Source organism: Centruroides sculpturatus, unplaced genomic scaffold (genome assembly GCF_000671375.1).
Source record: "Centruroides sculpturatus isolate CEXI.00-Female unplaced genomic scaffold, Cexi_2.0 scaffold1115, whole genome shotgun sequence".
NCBI classification, from domain to species: domain Eukaryota; kingdom Metazoa; phylum Arthropoda; class Arachnida; order Scorpiones; family Buthidae; genus Centruroides; species Centruroides sculpturatus.
Window position 1 is genome coordinate 94,112 of NW_019385567.1, and position 17,577 is coordinate 111,688.

General features: G+C 30.5%; 1 protein-coding gene across 1 annotated transcript; it reads left to right on the forward strand.

Annotated features, from left to right (window-relative positions):
* The first annotated feature begins 2,266 nt into the window (after window positions 1-2,266).
* LOC111640189 (probable glutamate receptor) lies at window positions 2,267-17,250 on the forward strand. The gene is made up of 8 exons (XM_023386191.1): window positions 2,267-2,309; window positions 10,691-10,734; window positions 10,820-10,917; window positions 14,511-14,601; window positions 16,233-16,391; window positions 16,458-16,605; window positions 16,688-16,917; window positions 16,993-17,250. Exons 1-8 carry the CDS (start codon window positions 2,267-2,269, stop codon window positions 17,248-17,250), a joined length of 1,071 nt encoding a protein of 356 aa, XP_023241959.1.
* The last annotated feature ends 327 nt before the right edge of the window (window positions 17,251-17,577 follow it).

Here is a 17,577-nt window from a genome sequence, read left to right on the forward strand (position 1 = left end):
AAAAAAAAAAAAATCTTTCACACATGGGTGTATAACAGATGTAGTAAAACCAGTTAACATAGCAAAAAACTTAATATACGTATGTAAAACCGTTTGATACACAAACAACATTTACATCAAACCAGTATCAGATTTACAATGAAAAAGTTCTTTTACAAAATAATTTTAAAAAATTATAACAATCTTAGCTTATTTTAGCGCCATCTATTAACTCATAATCTATAATTCTGTATTTAATAATAAACATCATATTAACTCATATCTATAATTTTATATTTAATAATAAACATCATATTAACTCATATCTATAATTTTATATTTAATAATTTAAAACATATTTATAAAATTACTAAATAATTGTTTGAGGCACAATTACTATATTGTATTTTTACGTTATGTATTAATACATAAACTTTAATTGTTGCAAATTTGAAAGTATTAGATTTTTTATCATACAGGTGATCACGAGACAACAATATAATAACAACGAAGCTAGAAAATTGCGTTATCAAAAAAAGCTGCAATGACTTATTTGAAATGTAATGAGATTAATTTAGTCATTGAAACCAGGTGGAAAAGATATAATGTCTACCATTGTGTTAAAAATTAAATATTCTACATAAAATATTGTACATAAAATATTCTACATAGTTATTTTATTAAATCGCAATTGTTGCACATAAGATCCTTCATAACTTCACCTATTCCACCTGGCAGAGAGAATGAGACTCGGGTAAAATGCGCGGGTCATCCATAAGTTTCTGCCTACAGTTAAAAACACTCCTACGCACTTCACTCCCATGTTTCATCTCACGCCGTTCATAACTGGGCATGGAGTCATTAACTCCTATCTGGCCCGGTTTTTGAAAAAAACAAATGGGAATTGTATGCACTGCCTCCAAATAGAGGAGACTTCAGAGCATTTTATGTTCGAATGCCTGGAGCTGTAGCCTTTCATTTTCTATAGAAAATTAAAGACTGGAGCTAGTCTCAGCTGTCTTAAAAGACAATATGTCTTGGTCCTGCACGCCCAACATTTTTTTGAGGACAAGAATTTGTATAAGAGTTTTTTAAATTACATGAACAAGATCGTGCTTGCCAGGCATTGCATTTGCTGTGGCCCTCTTTCCAGTGAAATCGATAACCTGAGTGGAACAAGCGACAGGGACTGTTAATCATCATTGGTCGTTTCCAATGTGTATATCATCGTCAAGCAAGCATCATCTGTAGGTTAAAGTAAAGTGCGCTTCATATTTGTTGTACATTGTTTCTGAATCCTAATTTTTAATGTTTCTATGTTAATATTTAATTAATATAGTGTTAATTTTTTTATCATTTTGTTTTAAAAAACTTCCTTCTCTCTGTCAGTAATGAGTTGAATAACTGATAAATTTTTTTGCACTCAGAAAAACGTTTTTTTTATTTGTCGACTTGTAATGCCACTATTAAAATCTATAATTTTAATTATATAAATGGCTTGCTGTATATTATATTACAATTGTAAATTCGTCTCTGTAATCCAAAAACACACTTTGGTAGACGTATCTTACAGCAATATCTGGTTAGCAAATTATCTTTTATTTTTCATTGGATTACAAATATATTTCGGATTGGTACAATGTATTCCAACCCCTCTTCAGTGATATTACAAATAAAACAAGAAATATTAAAACATGACTATGTTATATTGCATGAAACAAATCAAATCACAAAAACACTTACATTTTCCAATTTTGTAAATTATAAAAATTGTTTCTTTTTTCATCTCAAATTAGGGAGTGGGAGGCAAACCGTCCTCATCCTTAATCAATATATATTTTAGCCTAAAATTGTGTATTCCATATTAATATACATTTAAAAACTCAAACTATAATTCTAACAGACAAACTTCTAAATACTCACAATCGTAAAAAAAAAAAAATCTTTCACACATGGGTGTATAACAGATGTAGTAAAACCAGTTAACATAGCAAAAAACTTAATATACGTATGTAAAACCGTTTGATACACAAACAACATTTACATCAAACCAGTATCAGATTTACAATGAAAAAGTTCTTTTACAAAATAATTTTAAAAAATTATAACAATCTTAGCTTATTTTAGCGCCATCTATTAACTCATAANGCTGGCGTAAGGTGTGCATGCTTATCTTGTCGTAGATTACAGGAATGGTATTGTCCGTGGTGACTGCTTTGGAAAGCTGATCAGCAAGCTCAATTCCAGGAAGAGTTGTTCATCACGCTCATTACCACGTGTCCAGGTAATGGAGATAATGCTGTTCATGATGTTCCTGTTCTCAGTGACAAGTGAGTGTAGATTATTGCCCTTGATTAAAGCGTAAGCAAATAAACAGTCAGTGATTATTTGGGATGTAACTACAGAAATAGTTGTTTGTAGACCAAACGAGGGCCATTTTAATGGCAAAGAGCTCAGCCTAAAAACAGTGCATAAGTGGCTTAGACGATATTGATGGAACCTTTTTGATGTAAACAACAAAACTGCAGGAGACGAGTCATGGATTTTGAACCTGTCAGTGAAGATTTCCGTATTGGAGATTTTTGAAGTAGAGTTATCAAGGTTGCTGTAATCATTTTCTTACAAAAGGGTATTGGAGAATGGATATGCCGACTCAATTGTAGCAGTTGATCAGACCAGCAATAGAATTAATTTTTTCCCCCATTTGATGTGTAGTGTCTCCCCGTTGATCTGGATAATCAACTCGATAGGGACTTCCTGGAGATGATTTGAATACTGCGATTTGAAGCAGTACGATAGCATATAGCAGGTGTGGCCAAACTTTTATCCTTTAGGGGCTACTTTTTCGGTAAAATGTAGTCTGCGGGCGACTATGAATATGGGAAAACAATTTTAGGATTTTTATATGCGCATGCTTAACATTCATTTGCATTGTTCTTCAAGATGAATACAAACAGTACGGGTATGTTGCACAGACAGTCTATTATTGTAAGAATAAATTATCGAATTAAAAATTTTAAACATTAATTTAATTAAAAGCAAATTGTTCAACTTTAGATTCGCAAGCTATTTTCAAAACCATTGTGGTCGACCGGTCGACCGTGGTCTACGTGCTGGCCATCCCTGGCATAAGTGCCCAACGTTGAGATGAGATGAGTCTTCGTTTGATGTGAACTTGATGTTTTACTTATGCCTGCAACAGCTTTGCTGCTGCAGGCATAAGTAATCAAGAGAATATAAATCTGGTTATAGATTGTGTTCATGGCATTCAATGAAAGACCCCAGATTCTTCTAGCTACCTGAGCAAATTCCTGCATGATTAAACTTGTATGCCTGGTTACAGCTTCAACGTGATCATCCCATAAAAGGCGATGGATCAGTATCACACCAGGATATTTGAGGTGTTTTGCTATTTTGATGATTTTGCCATGTATTTCGATCTGGGGGAGATTTTTTTACTGCGATCAGTTTTAGTCTGAAATAACTAAGGCCCCTTCCTGCTCAGAGAGGACTAAGGGGTCAGAACGTGTAAAGTGAAAAGTGTGTTTGCGCCTTGAGGGCTCATAATATATTTGAACTAGTTATTTGTCAGGGCTCATAAGTTTTGCGTGATGTTTGGAGTCTGTACTTGTTATTTAAACTTAAGGCCGAGAGTTGTGTATGTATATTAGCTGTTAGTAATTGTTAGTGTAAGTAGGGCGGATATCACCAGGTGCTAGAGAGTTAGCAGTAATGGTGACTGAGGGATCTTCCAGATAAAGACGAGAAGTTCAGAGAACAAACATCAATTTGAAAAATATATAAGGTTTGATGATAAATAGAGTATAATTTAAAAATTTGCACAATGTTGGTAATTTAAAAATTCAAATTTTATTAGAGTTTAGCTAGGTATCAGTAAAGAACTAAATGAACTGGAGTTTCGAAAACTTAAAACAGAGGAAAATTTAAATTATTACATTGGTTAATAATATTAATTGCATTACAACTAACGTTATTAATGATTATTTATTTAATTTAACCCTATAACGACCAAATTAACAATTTACTCTGGACAGTCTCTCTTTTTGAGTGTTTAATAACAAAGAAAACAGAAAAGAGAAAAAACAGTTAAATGTAAAAAGCTTTTTAAGGCGTTTTTCAATATTAATAAAATATTGAAAAAGCCTGAAGAAGAACCACGTTTGATGAAGAACCACATTAGCGTAGCGCCTGAAGAAGAACCACATTAGGATCGAAAACGTTTGCAAAGTCCTTCGTATTGGAGAAAAACACCGGTTACAGGCAGTGAAGTTAAGTAATTAATAAAATCAATAAAATGTTGTAGGCAAGACGATATTACATCTAATACGTAAGTAAAAATTCCTTAAACAATATTTACACGACGTTAATAAAAGAAACACATGACTTCATCTCTTTTTATCCACATATTTTCCATACCCGAAGAACGGTCTTACCGCAGACTCAAGTTTTTATTATAGGTTTATATATGCTTTAGAATGTAAAATATTTTTAAAAATTATCGTCCCCAAACGATAAAAGTGCATTTGTATGTATACATATTCATATATATTATATCTGGCGTAAGGTGTGCATGCTTATCTTGTCGTAGATTACAGGAATGGTATTGTCCGTGGTGACTGCTTTGGAAAGCTGATCAGCAAGCTCAATTCCAGGAAGAGTTGTTCATCACGCTCATTACCACGTGTCCAGGTAATGGAGATAATGCTGTTCATGANCACCCTTCGGTCCACATTAGGCCGAGTTTTCGAGGTTCTACTGTATCACTGTATATTTGTCGGTAAGGCCATCATCTAAATTAAGAAGAAAAATTGTTGCACATGACAATAGGGAGATTACAGCGCTTTCAAACTGTAATAAAATATACTGCAGGTCGTGAAAAAGTATTGGTTTTCGTAAAATTTCTCTGAAATAAAGGTCATAAACTTGAAAACCACTGTGGTAATCGCATCAGAACATGTCAGTTGAGAAATGCTGAAAAGTCCGAATTTCATCTGTTTTATTTTAAAGAAATTCAATAAAAAACCGCAATGTATTTGCGGGTTACATATGCGCCTAAATGCAGTTAATAAACGAAAATTCCTAAATTTATATATTACAGTCACTCTCATTTTTGCATTCATAAAATTTAAAAAAACAAAAATTATATAAGGCATTGTGTCACAAAACTTTCTAAAATAATCTACAAAAATCAATGGAAAAAATTAGATTATTTTCAGGTCAAATTTTAGTTTATTTTAGAGTTATTCGATTTAAATCAACGTGATTATAATAGTCAAATAATAATTTTTTCAGATTTTTCAAACAATTTAAAAATTTATGTGAAGTAATTAAAAATGTGGGCATGTAATAACAGATTAAATTTAGAAATTCGATTTAAATCAACGTGATTATAATAGTCAAATAATAATTTTTTCAGATTTTTCAAACAATTTAAAAATTTATGTGAAGTAATTAAAAATGTGGGCATGTAATAACAGATTAAATTTGGAAAATTGCTTTAATACAATAAAATCAGCGTGCCAAAGTCATTTATATAAAAACTTTTAGTATTTATTTACGAATATTTAATTATTACATGTATATGAAGCGTATAAATTAGTTGAGAAGACAATAATGTTTTTAACAACAGATCGCAGTAATTTAGATTCTTTAACTAATTTACTTACAATACCAAAGAATGTTAGAGATTTAAAGTTATAGTATAACGATTTCAGAAGATCTTGTATTCGAATTTTTTTTTCCCTCAGATTGTTTCCAACGATGAAATAATCTCAGAGAAAATATCTCTTCAGGAGCTCAACTGATGTTAGTTCAAAATGTATTTTATCAGATAATGTTGCCAAATCTTTGTTTTCTATCTACCCTTTAGGTATATTTATTTTTTAATTTAATAATACGTATATACGTACGTACTATAACGCGGTCCTTAAGGGGAGTTTTTAAATTTTTTTTTGAAATTTTTGAAATGTTTTTTAAGTCCCCAAATTATTTCAAAATTTTTTGCCTTCGCGAAAAAAATTTATCGCGATTTTAATGAGCTTTTGATAAGGCTCGATTAAGGCTTAATTGTTTTTTACTGGGAGTTTTTTATCAAATTTATTTCATGGTTCCTAAGTTATAGTGCACGGATTTTCCTTCCGTAAAGTTATTTAAAGCTGCTTTTTGATGTCAAAAACGATCTTCAATAGCTTTTAAATTTTTTAAATTAATATATTTTATTTTATATAAATTCGATTAATTCGGGGTATCGGAAATCGCAATAAAATTTTTAATTTAAAAAAAAAATATTTAAAAATATAGGCCTAGTTAGTATTCACCCTACTTTAAACTCTTGTCCTTCCGAGACGTGTATGAGAATGTCCCGGGAAAACCAACTCCAGCTGTGTTCAAGGTCACCCAGCTGTGTAAACAATGACTCATCAGTGTTATATCTCAGAGAAAGGCGAGACAAAGGAAAATAAAATTTAAAGCTTTTTCTTCAAAATTAACGCATTTCTTTCGTTTTTTTCAAGTAGTTTTTACGTTTAATTAAATTAATATAAAAAATGTCAATGTCCTTAAGGGGTTAATTAAATTCTTTGGCTAAGTTGGAAACGCTAGAGAGATTGCAGCCAAAGTTTTCATCTCTAAAACGTGAACATTGAGTGCTGCCATCTTGTAAGCCTAGAAATCTGATAATGGCTTTTAGAATGACATTATTCCAATGACATTCCGAACGCCACTGTCAAACTTCTAGACTTTCAAGATGGCGGAGCTCAACATACACATTTTAGAGATGAAAACTTCAGCCACAACCGCTNTGCTTTCACTTAAATTAATGTTTAAAAATCTTAATTTGATAATTTATTCTTACAATAATAGACTGTCTGTGCAACATACCCATACTGTTTGTATTTATCCCGATGAACAATACAAATGAATGTTAACGCATGCACATATAAAAATCCTAAAATTGTTTGCCCATATTCATAGTTGCCTGCAGATTATATTTTACCAAAAAAGTAGCCCCTAAGGGATAAAAATTTGGCCATACCTGTAATAACTGATTAATGGGCATTCGGAATGAGAACAACACATTTGTGCTAACCGAGGGGGCTGAAGCGGAGAGCTTCTCCCCACTTACCGGCTTGGCTGTCAGGAAATGGCTATAGGAGGGCAAAAGGAGTGGGAGGCGTAACGATCAGGTGTCCAAAAGACTACACGGGTTTAAATTAACGAACACATTTAATAAACAAGTAAGAAAATTTACATAAAGATAATAAATATAACACTCGCGTATCAAGATATAAATAGGTATTCTGAAATCTATTCTAACCTAACGCTAAAATCCGAGAGAGAGAGAGCTTACGTTAGAGAAAGATAATTATGGGAAGGGTTTACCTCGTAGGATATGCTCGTATAGGGCGTTGATGAAACGCACTATGATCGTCGTCTTCTAAATTCGAGGTGTCCTTTTTAAGGCTATGTAGAGCGATGTCCTTATCAGGCCTTGCGGCTAGGTCCGGTTACGGTGTATGCTCCGTCGCTCCCAATCTGTAGAGTTCTTCCTTGGCGAAGTTCTTTGGAGGTTTCTTCGGATAACCTATCCGAGGAGTAATTCCGTCGTATATGGAGAAAATAGAAAATATTCAGTTTTTATTTTTCATGGAGCCACGATTATGAGCTGCTTAGATCCTGAGAGAGCTGGAAGATCCTGCGTCGATGTTTCTTCCCCGACGATCGCTCTCCAGGTGTCAGATCGTTCCCCTTTTATACCCTTTAGCTTGGGAAAAACCTGGGAATTTGTTGACGTCTTTTTCACAGTTCTCCCTGATTTATGACAGTTTCCCCCGCCGTAGAGAAATTCACTACCTTATTTGGACATTGTTTGGTCGCTCGGACGTATGGGGGTCACGTGACATCGTGGATCCTCGTCGATGACCTTCGAACGACGAAAGTCACCCTCGCTAACTACTCAGTTAGTGTGAAATTAAAAATAGCGTCCGCATTCTCACAATTTTATATTAAATAGTTTAAAAATCTACTCATTATCTGAACCATTTCGAAACTTTTCAAATTTCATTTTGGCCCACTGTCACTTTGATGTCTTGAAAAAATAATTATTGTTAATTATAAAAATTTCATTTTTTATTCTGTTGGTCAAGGAAGCAATAGAAACGAAAACTATTGTTTAAGTTTAGTATGTTAAAGCCATTTAAGAGCAGTAGTTTTATGTATCACACCAGGATATTTGAGGTGTTTTGCTATTTTGATGATTTTGCCATGTATTTCGATCTGGGGGAGATTTTTTTACTGCGATCAGTTTTAGTCTGAAATAACTAAGGCCCCTTCCTGCTCAGAGAGGACTAAGGGGTCAGAACGTGTAAAGTGAAANTGTATTCCAACCCCTCTTCAGTGATATTACAAATTTAGCAACGAATTTCTTAAGTGACTTTTTAGTGGCGATATATAATATGACAGTTCAGTTTATAAATTGTTTATATCGTTTCAATTGTGTAATGGCAAAAAGACTAATTTTTATAATTAAGAAGGCTTTTATAGTCATTGTAAATGCCAATAATAAAAAACATCGTCGTAAAGTTTAACCACATTGAAGATACAGACGACCAACATTATTTCTGCACCCCTTGACATTTCATCATCAAAATTTAATAGCACAAATCGTCTAATCAAAAAATAGTTTGTAAAGTTACAAATTTTCAACAAAAAACACCGGAGTTATTGATTAAGATATGTTGAGACAATATAAATATCTACTTTATTAAAAAATCATATAAATAAATATCATAAAAATTTTATGAATATCTGTCTATTCGAACAACTTTAGTTCTGTCGATTCTAAATAATAGTGTATAATCTTTTATTTCCTGTGTTTTAAAACTATATTATTAATTAACAATAAAGTAATAATAAATATTTTATAGCATTGAAAAATCTCATGCAAAATATGCTACTATTGGACATTTCTCATTATTCACATATACAAGAATTTTTAATTTGCTTAACTTTCTGGTTTATAGCATTTCAATGAAATCAAAATCAACGAATTAATAAACAGATTTTGGTTTATAAGATATAAATCTATTGTTATCTATCTGATTGGTTAATACATTTATAAATCATTTTTAATTTTTTAGTGTAAATGCTTTCCTATGATTTTGATTAGAATTTTGTATATTATATATTTAAAGTATTTGCTAGGAAAAAAGTATGAAAAGAGCTTTAATTACTTTATCGATTTCAAGATTGTNGGAATGTGTTTCTAAAGTCCTAGTCAACAGAACTACTCAGAATATATCGTTTTTATACATTTACAACGAAAACAAAAAAGTCTTACGTTTTAGCAATTTTTCAAAAAAATTTATCAACATCAAAAGCGTTTTTTACAAACCATAAACAAGTCTGTTGCTATCTATGCTTTGATTTGCTTTCTCGTATGTGTTTTTTAACTGTCCCAATAACTAAATGCTTTTTCTCAAATACTGGGCCAAAAATATTTCTGTATTTCCAAAAATACATTTTCTAATATTTTACAGCAACTATAAATAAAAATGCAGATCATTGGCCGATAACATAAAGAGTAAACTTTTTTACACTGTAGTTAATTAATTTCTTTTTATATTATTAAATCCACTAGAAAAAAACAATTACCAGAAAAATTTCCGCGAAATGCCACACTCCTGTAGACTACCACTTCGAATTATGTAAACAATCGCTATAAAATCGCGTATTTTAGAATAAACATTTTTTTTATTTCTAATTTTGTCAAGTTGTTAGACAATATTTAGATGAATAAACATGATTTCAAAACTATTTGCAATGAATATTCCCTGGAAACTGTTCCTTTCAAACTTTCAATGATAAGTCTATGAAAGACTTATTTGCTGTTAATTAGCATTGAAAATCCTGTATATACATCTTTTATGTTCCAGTTAATCATTTCTATTATAACTAACCCGATATCAGAAAATGAGCATATTTTCGAAAACCTAACTCGGTTCTATCCCCTCGGTTAGTCCCGTTATTATACTTTCTCCGTCAGGCGCGAAGGGTACTACGGTTATTCCTGATTTTCAGTGTGTCTTCGGGTGAAAATTGTTTTCGTTCAAATTTAAAACTTTTTCAGTGCAGTGTTCAGTACTTTGAAAGAAGGTACTAAAGACATCAACACCCCTTCTCCATGTGCCTAACTCAATTAAAATCAATTGGTTTAATAACTTGATTTTACTGTTATCAGGCAAATTTGTACTCTCGGGTGATTCTTTTATATTAGAACCTATTCTTATTTAAACGTATATGCGATATTATTATTAAACGCGTAAAAACAATAATTTAACAATATATTTTAAAAAACGGCAAATAAAAACTCTTAGATTAAACAGTAGTGTACAAATCTGAAAATTATTTTATAGTATCAAAATTCCTTTATAAATCTGACCCTATGAATGTTCAGGGTAAAAGTTTTCTTTTAATTTTTGCAAAAAAACTTACAACAAATGTTTGTAATAAGGCGCAGTATGTTATAACGATATCCGTTATATGCATGTACTGTACAATCTATTCTGGTAGGTTAAAATTTCAGATAATTTCTCCCTAAAAGTTGTCAGTTTTTTGAAGTTGACAAATGAAGCAAAATTCTAGTATTTAGAATGTATTACTATAATTTATTAATGATAAACACTTTTAATAGGAGATCATAACCATTCCTACGTTTGGAGAATATCAGGAATCGAGGTAAATAAATACATTTCATTTACTCTATCATTAAATCTATATAATCAAATAATTGCTGATAAATAATGTTTTACTTTTTTCTCAGATTTCAAAGTATATGAAATATGACGGAACTAAAACACAAATAACAGGTGGAAAGTATTTTTTGCTTTTTAAAGTTATCCACGATAAACTAAGGTTTAGGTAAGTTACAAAGTAAAAGCAATCTTAATTAAAAACAATAATTGTCTTTCGTTTGGATTTTAAAAAGTTAAGTACTGTGAGCAGAAAGAATAGTTAAAAACCATCATTATTGCTCAAAATATCGAACTCTAGAATGTATAGCTACTTTCCTATAATTTGTATACATTATTTTTAAGTTTTTTTCTTTGAAAAGTTAGTTTTACTAAAGTTTTTAAACAGCTTTAAAACTGAATGATATTTCATTATATATAGTCTTCAATTTGAAGACGATGATACGTAAATTATTCTAAAAATCTTTTATTCGCGAATTAATAAACTTCTTCTTCGTCTTGAGCTGTTTTCTTACACATTTTTACGCAGACATGAATAAAAGTTATGTATTATTCGATTTTTAACTGTTAAATACAAGTAAATTTTTGGTATTTTCCTGTCATAGTTTATTACATAGAATGAAAGTTTACGAAAATAAATTCTATATTCGAAGAAAATTATCCTTGGAAAATATATTTTGTATTTTCGATTCGCTTTCTTAAATTGTCAAAAAAAATTGTAATTGCAGAAAACAAAAAACATGAAGTTTTTATGTAAATTGTTTTATGTTATGTATTCATTAAATGTTAAACAACAGAACATAAAAAATAGAGTGGGTCTAGGATAAAAATTCAAAGATATTATGCTTCGTAATTGATTGCAATGTTATTTATGAGAAAAAGTTTTTTTTTTTATACAAAAAAAGTGTTTAAAATTAAAGCACTAAAATGTCTAAACTACTTATAAAAATAATTGATAATTAACAAATGCAATAGAATTCAATATATATGTCTGCGTATTATAATGTATTATGGTAATAAAATTTGAACAAATATTTTAAGACATAACATGCGTTTAGGAATCCCAGATGAATTGCTTGAGTATCCCAAATGCTAGATAAGTAGTTACAGTTGGCATTAGAGATATCAATGGACTATATATCGTAAAAAGGAATACTCAAGCTATAGAAGTTAATGCTTGAATGAATGTTGCATTTGACAGACAACAAATTCACATAGTGTTTGCGACAAATGGATTATAAAACAGTTACAGAAAACACAAGTGCAGAATACAAAAAGGTAACAGTTCATATCAATAATGAAAAATAAACTGTCAGAAAGATTTCTGTAAATGGACATCGTATAGATATTGTCAAGCATATACTGCTTAAAAAATTCTTGTTTACAATTTGCCATTGCGATTTTCAATGTAATTTTTTTAGAAAGCTTATAATTCTTGGCCGGTGCCGCCATATTGCTAACCAAATATTTTATTAAGCTCATTAAATAATAAATCATCAAACACCTGATGCTGAGAGAAACGTTTATTAGAGAAATCTTAACATTTTTTATCTAATATGATAGGCCATTTCCATATGCAAGTACTGTATTCTCGAACGTATTTCATGTATAATATTTAAACGTCAGAACGTTTAAATACTTCTACCTTTCAAATCGAAACTATAGATAAAATATTTAAGTCAAAATATCTAATATTTTGACTTAAAGGTAAGAGTGTCCTAACGTTTTAATATTAACCGCTTGATTCCCAATTAATTTTTAATTACATTATAATTAAATATAAAAAACACTTAAAACTGGAAAAAAAACGAAAAGAAATGCGTTCATTTTAAAGAAAAAGCTTCAAACTTTATTTTCCATTGTCTGGCCTTTCTGTGACTACATTGTGTAAACACAATGGCACCAATGAGTCATTGTGTTTACAGCTGGATGACCTTGAGAACAGCTGGTGTTGTATTTCCTGGGATATTCTCATACAAGTCTTATAAGGAGAATGGTTTAAAGTAAGGTAAATACTAGCTGGTCGTATATTTTTAAATAGTTTAAAAAAATTAAAAATTCCATTGTGATTTCTGACCCCCCCGATTTAATTAAACGTATATACAATAAAATATATTAATTTAAAAAATTAAAAAACTATAGGAGGTCGTTTTTGATATCAGAAAGTAGCTTTAAATAACTTTACCGAATTAAAATCGGTGCAATATAACTTTAGAACGATAAATGAAATTCTATTAAAAAATCTCATTAAATCACAATTAAGTGATAATTAGGCGTCATTAAAGGTAGATTAAAATAGCAATAAATTTTTTCGCTCAGAAAAAAATTTTTGCAAAAATTGACCTAAAAAACATCCAAAAATTAGAGAAAAACATTTTTAGAGACGAAAAGGACCGAGTTTTCCATAACGCTATACAAACTTGATGAGTTTTCTGGTGAAAGGGGAGAAAGGATTTAAATTAATTAAATACGTTTGAGAATACCTGCAACTGAAGATAGTTTGACAACGTTAAGGTTTCTTTGATAAATGGATTCTTTCAGCATCAGGTAGGACTATTTATTATTTAAGGAGCTGAGTAAGATATTAGCAACATGGCAGTACTGGCCAAGAATTATAAGCTTTATAGAAAAATGGCATTGAAGATCATAAAGGCAAATTTTAAATTAGAATTTCTTAAGCAGTGTATGCTTAACAATGTCTATTCGATGTCCATTTATACTGTAGAATCAGTATACCAAAGAAATGTGTTTTATTGAAAAAAAATCGTCGAAAAAAATATAAGAATTCAGAATTGCATTCAAGTATAAACGTTAGTTTTAAGAGTAATAACTAATTGTTAAAAAGTAAATTACAGCATGAACGAAATGAAAACGGAACATAGAGAAAAGGCAGGGAGCAAAAGGAAAAAAAAACAAAGGAACAAAGCCAAACCTAGCATAAAAGTATAAATATTGTTTGCACATGTTACACTCAAATACATAAAACAAAAATAATCTAATAAATGTTAAATATGATATTAAATATAATGAAAATTCATAAACCAGAAAAAATGAAAAATGCGTTTTTCCATAAAGATCGTGACTTTTTGCAAACCCCAGATGATTTGCATTGTTAGATAATAAAAGATAAATAGAAAAATTGAATACGAAATCGTAAATACCGATGCGTAAGACAACTTGGCTATTATAGATTAGTCAAGTGATGTTTGTGAGTTGAGACAGATGCGATATTATTTGTTGGCATAACGCGATTGACGATGGAACAAATGAAAAATTGCCAAACATATAGGTATTTAGTGTTATTTTGCAAACACTAAACAATAAAAAATCAGGAGTCATTTATAAAATGCGAAATTTTAAACTGAAAATTTTCTAAACTCGTGAGCCGTGTCAGATGCAACCAAAAATTATGTCGTCTGGAAAAATTCCTTAATTTTGAAACTATGTAAGGGCAAAACTGTGTTGGATAAATGCCATCTTGTACAAAAAATACCGGTATCTTACTGAGATATCGATGATCATAAAATGAAATCATTTTACGATTTTTAAGAATACGCAGTAATATTAAAATTTTAATTTCTTTTTTATTGATTTACTTTTTCACATTATACCAGCATTGGAATTTTTTTTATTGATTTCAGATATTATATATATAACTTTGGTATCTGTAAAAATATACATAGTGTAAACGGTTAATTATATTGTTACTGTTTCTTATCCTGAAAAATGTTATATACATATCTAATTATAAAATTTAATTAGTTATCGTGTAGTGCATCCGATTGCTAATCATATAGGGTATGTAAAACTTAACGATACGTGGACCGGAGTTATAGGACAAGTTATAAATCAGGTGAGTAAACTGAAAATACAAGTACGTTATGTGTAAAATACTGTAACAATTGTAAAATACTGTAACAAAGGTTCCAAGATGGCGACGTTTCCGGTCGCCATTTTAAATTACTCTAGAGACTGCTCAAAAATGTTATTTCGATCGGAGACCGCGTGACTCCTCGGCAGTAATAGACTAATAAATTAAAATCAAGAAAAATTTACTGACATCAATGATTTTTGTTTTATTCGATCCTAAATTTTTCACTGACTTCATAGATACTTTTTTGTTAGTCGCTGTTCTTTTCTTCCCCGTTTGTGTCGATTCGGCCACTCTTTTAAAGTTTTTTTTTTTTGTTTCCCCGTATTCGATTTAGTTCTCGGCTTTTCATTTTCGTTGGGTTTTTTTTATTGTTTTCCTTTTTTTTCGTATTCGTCACTGGTGCTGACAGACAGTTTCTGGTTAGAGCCATTCTAGTTTTTTCCTGTCCCTGGATAGATTATAGCTAAATGTTGAGCAAGAATTTGGAATTTTTCTTTGGGTTCTCTAACGGGCCAGCTCATGAATGTTTTATACCTAAATAAGTACAGTACGTTTCGGAGTCTGACAGGTCGCTTGTATAGTGCTTTGGCAAGTGTTTTTTATTCTTTAAATACGCCCATAAACGTCTTACGTTTTGAGTGTTTTCTGCAGTTTCGGGGTTTACAAAATTTTCGAATAGAGTACTGTTCTGTGTTTTATATTTACTCCTTCTATGTCGACTACATGCTTATATCCTTTCCATTCGTTGGTTATTATTGTACTGCCGAAAATTCATATATTTATAAACAGCCTAATTTTAAAGTAATTTCTGATCTATCATTTACCTGACATACGAAACTATTCTTATCCTCCCTGCATATACTGCTGACAACCAATTTTGTAGATTTTCACAAACGCCCTTACTCATACTTTCTTTTGTATATTACAGTTTTGTCAATGTCAACCGTTTTATTCGCCTCTTTTATTTTAATAGATGTCAGTTTATTCAAAGCTATTATTCAAAGCATTACTAACCTTATTTGATTAGAGCAGTCAACGCCAGCTTTTTTGGATATACTTGCCTCAAGTGCCGAATTGGTTACTGTACATTCAGAAAAATGGTAGTGCAAAATAAATGACAAAATACGACCCGAAAAAACATGGTTGAATTTACTTTTAAACGGTCCTTCGTAATCTAAACACTGCTGTCAGTTTTCGAACTACTACTGATCGATTTGCGTAATTCCACAGTAAACTACTTGTACCATGTCAAAGCTTACGAATTTGCATATTCGTTCATAACAACATTACACATCCCGTCAATTAACTAATTAAACTTTTACATCACGTCACATTATTACGAAAGAGCGCCCTCTATCACCATTAGCGCGCATGTCTCTGTTTTGAGATTACCGGAAACGTTGCCATCTTGGAACCTAAGGTAACATTAACCGTAAAACTTATCGCTTATCGCTAAAGTATTGATGTAGTTTTTAAAAATGTAACTTACAACTTGAAAATAAAATTATTATTAATCTTTTATTTGCTACAAACCATATTGTAAAATATATTAAAATTTGGGAGTAAATTTACTAAGAGTTTTCCTTTCATAATGAATTTTATATATTTAGGAAGCAGATATCGCTTTTGTACCAACGGGGATCACTTACGATCTCTTTTCTGCGATGCGGTTTTCGTCCACACTTAGATTTTCTGAGCACGTTTTTATCATTACAGTTCCAGATAAGGTTTCTGATTGGAATTCTTTAATGAAGCCTTTTTCCTTGGACGTAAGTCACTGTAACATCTTAATTGATATTATATTCAAATTGAAACTATATTATTTATGTAATTAGGTATGGATCGCTGTATTTTCAACTGTATTAATACTTGGACTGTCTCTGCATATAATTGTTAAAAAGGACTTAATCGTTGCGAAGAATAAGAAACTTTGGACACGTTGTCGTATTTTTTGGGATTTATTTTGCACATTATTTGGTCAAGGTAAAATTTATTAATTATGTTATGTTATAGTGGTTATTAGTTACAATATGTTAATGTTTATAATATTAATAATACCAATTAGGATTTGATATACAGAATATAGAAAGCTTTGCATCCAGATTTATAATAGGAATTTGGTGGTTATCGATTATTGTCTTACTATATGCTTACAGCGGAACGTTAATGTCTTTTATGGCATGTCCTATAACTGAGTCGTATCCTAAAGATTTTCACGAACTTGCTACTTTTGTTCGTAACGGTGAGTATTCATGCGGATCAAACGAAGGACTGAGCGTATGGAAAGGTATCAAAGTAAGTGTGTGGTAAAAATTCAGTTTTCCTATTTATAATTCGTCTGTTTTACAGAGACATTATTATTAATTATAGGAATCGAAGTCAAAAGATACCAAAATTTTACGAGAAAACATATTGTCAGATAATAACTTGATGACTGTTCCACAAGCAATCAAGAAAGTACAGAGTGAACGATTTGCATACATAGTTTCTCAATATGTGATAAATCAGTACATCAGTAAATTAAAAAAAAATAAATATATAATGTCCACAGATTCTCTATATACATTTATCATTGCTTTTCCAATTTGTAGAAATTTTTTTTTCAAGAAAGCTATAAGCAACACGTAAGACAAATATACAATTATATAAAACAATTTATGTTTACTTTTGTGTAAATACAGACATTTCTTTTTAGAGTAAGTCGCTTGTTTGAAGCAGGAATTCTTTATAAATTGTTACCAATAGAAGTTGAAAGATTTAATGAAAAGTCTGAATTCCAAGCGTTATCAGTCGAAGACATTAAAAGTCTTTTGTTATTCACAAGCATTGGATATTTGTTGTCTATAATCGTCTTATCAATCGAAATAATATACACAAAAGTTACAAAAACTCTTACTCGGAATAACTTTTATTAATTGAAAATTTACTAAACTAACGTATTAATATTATATTTAT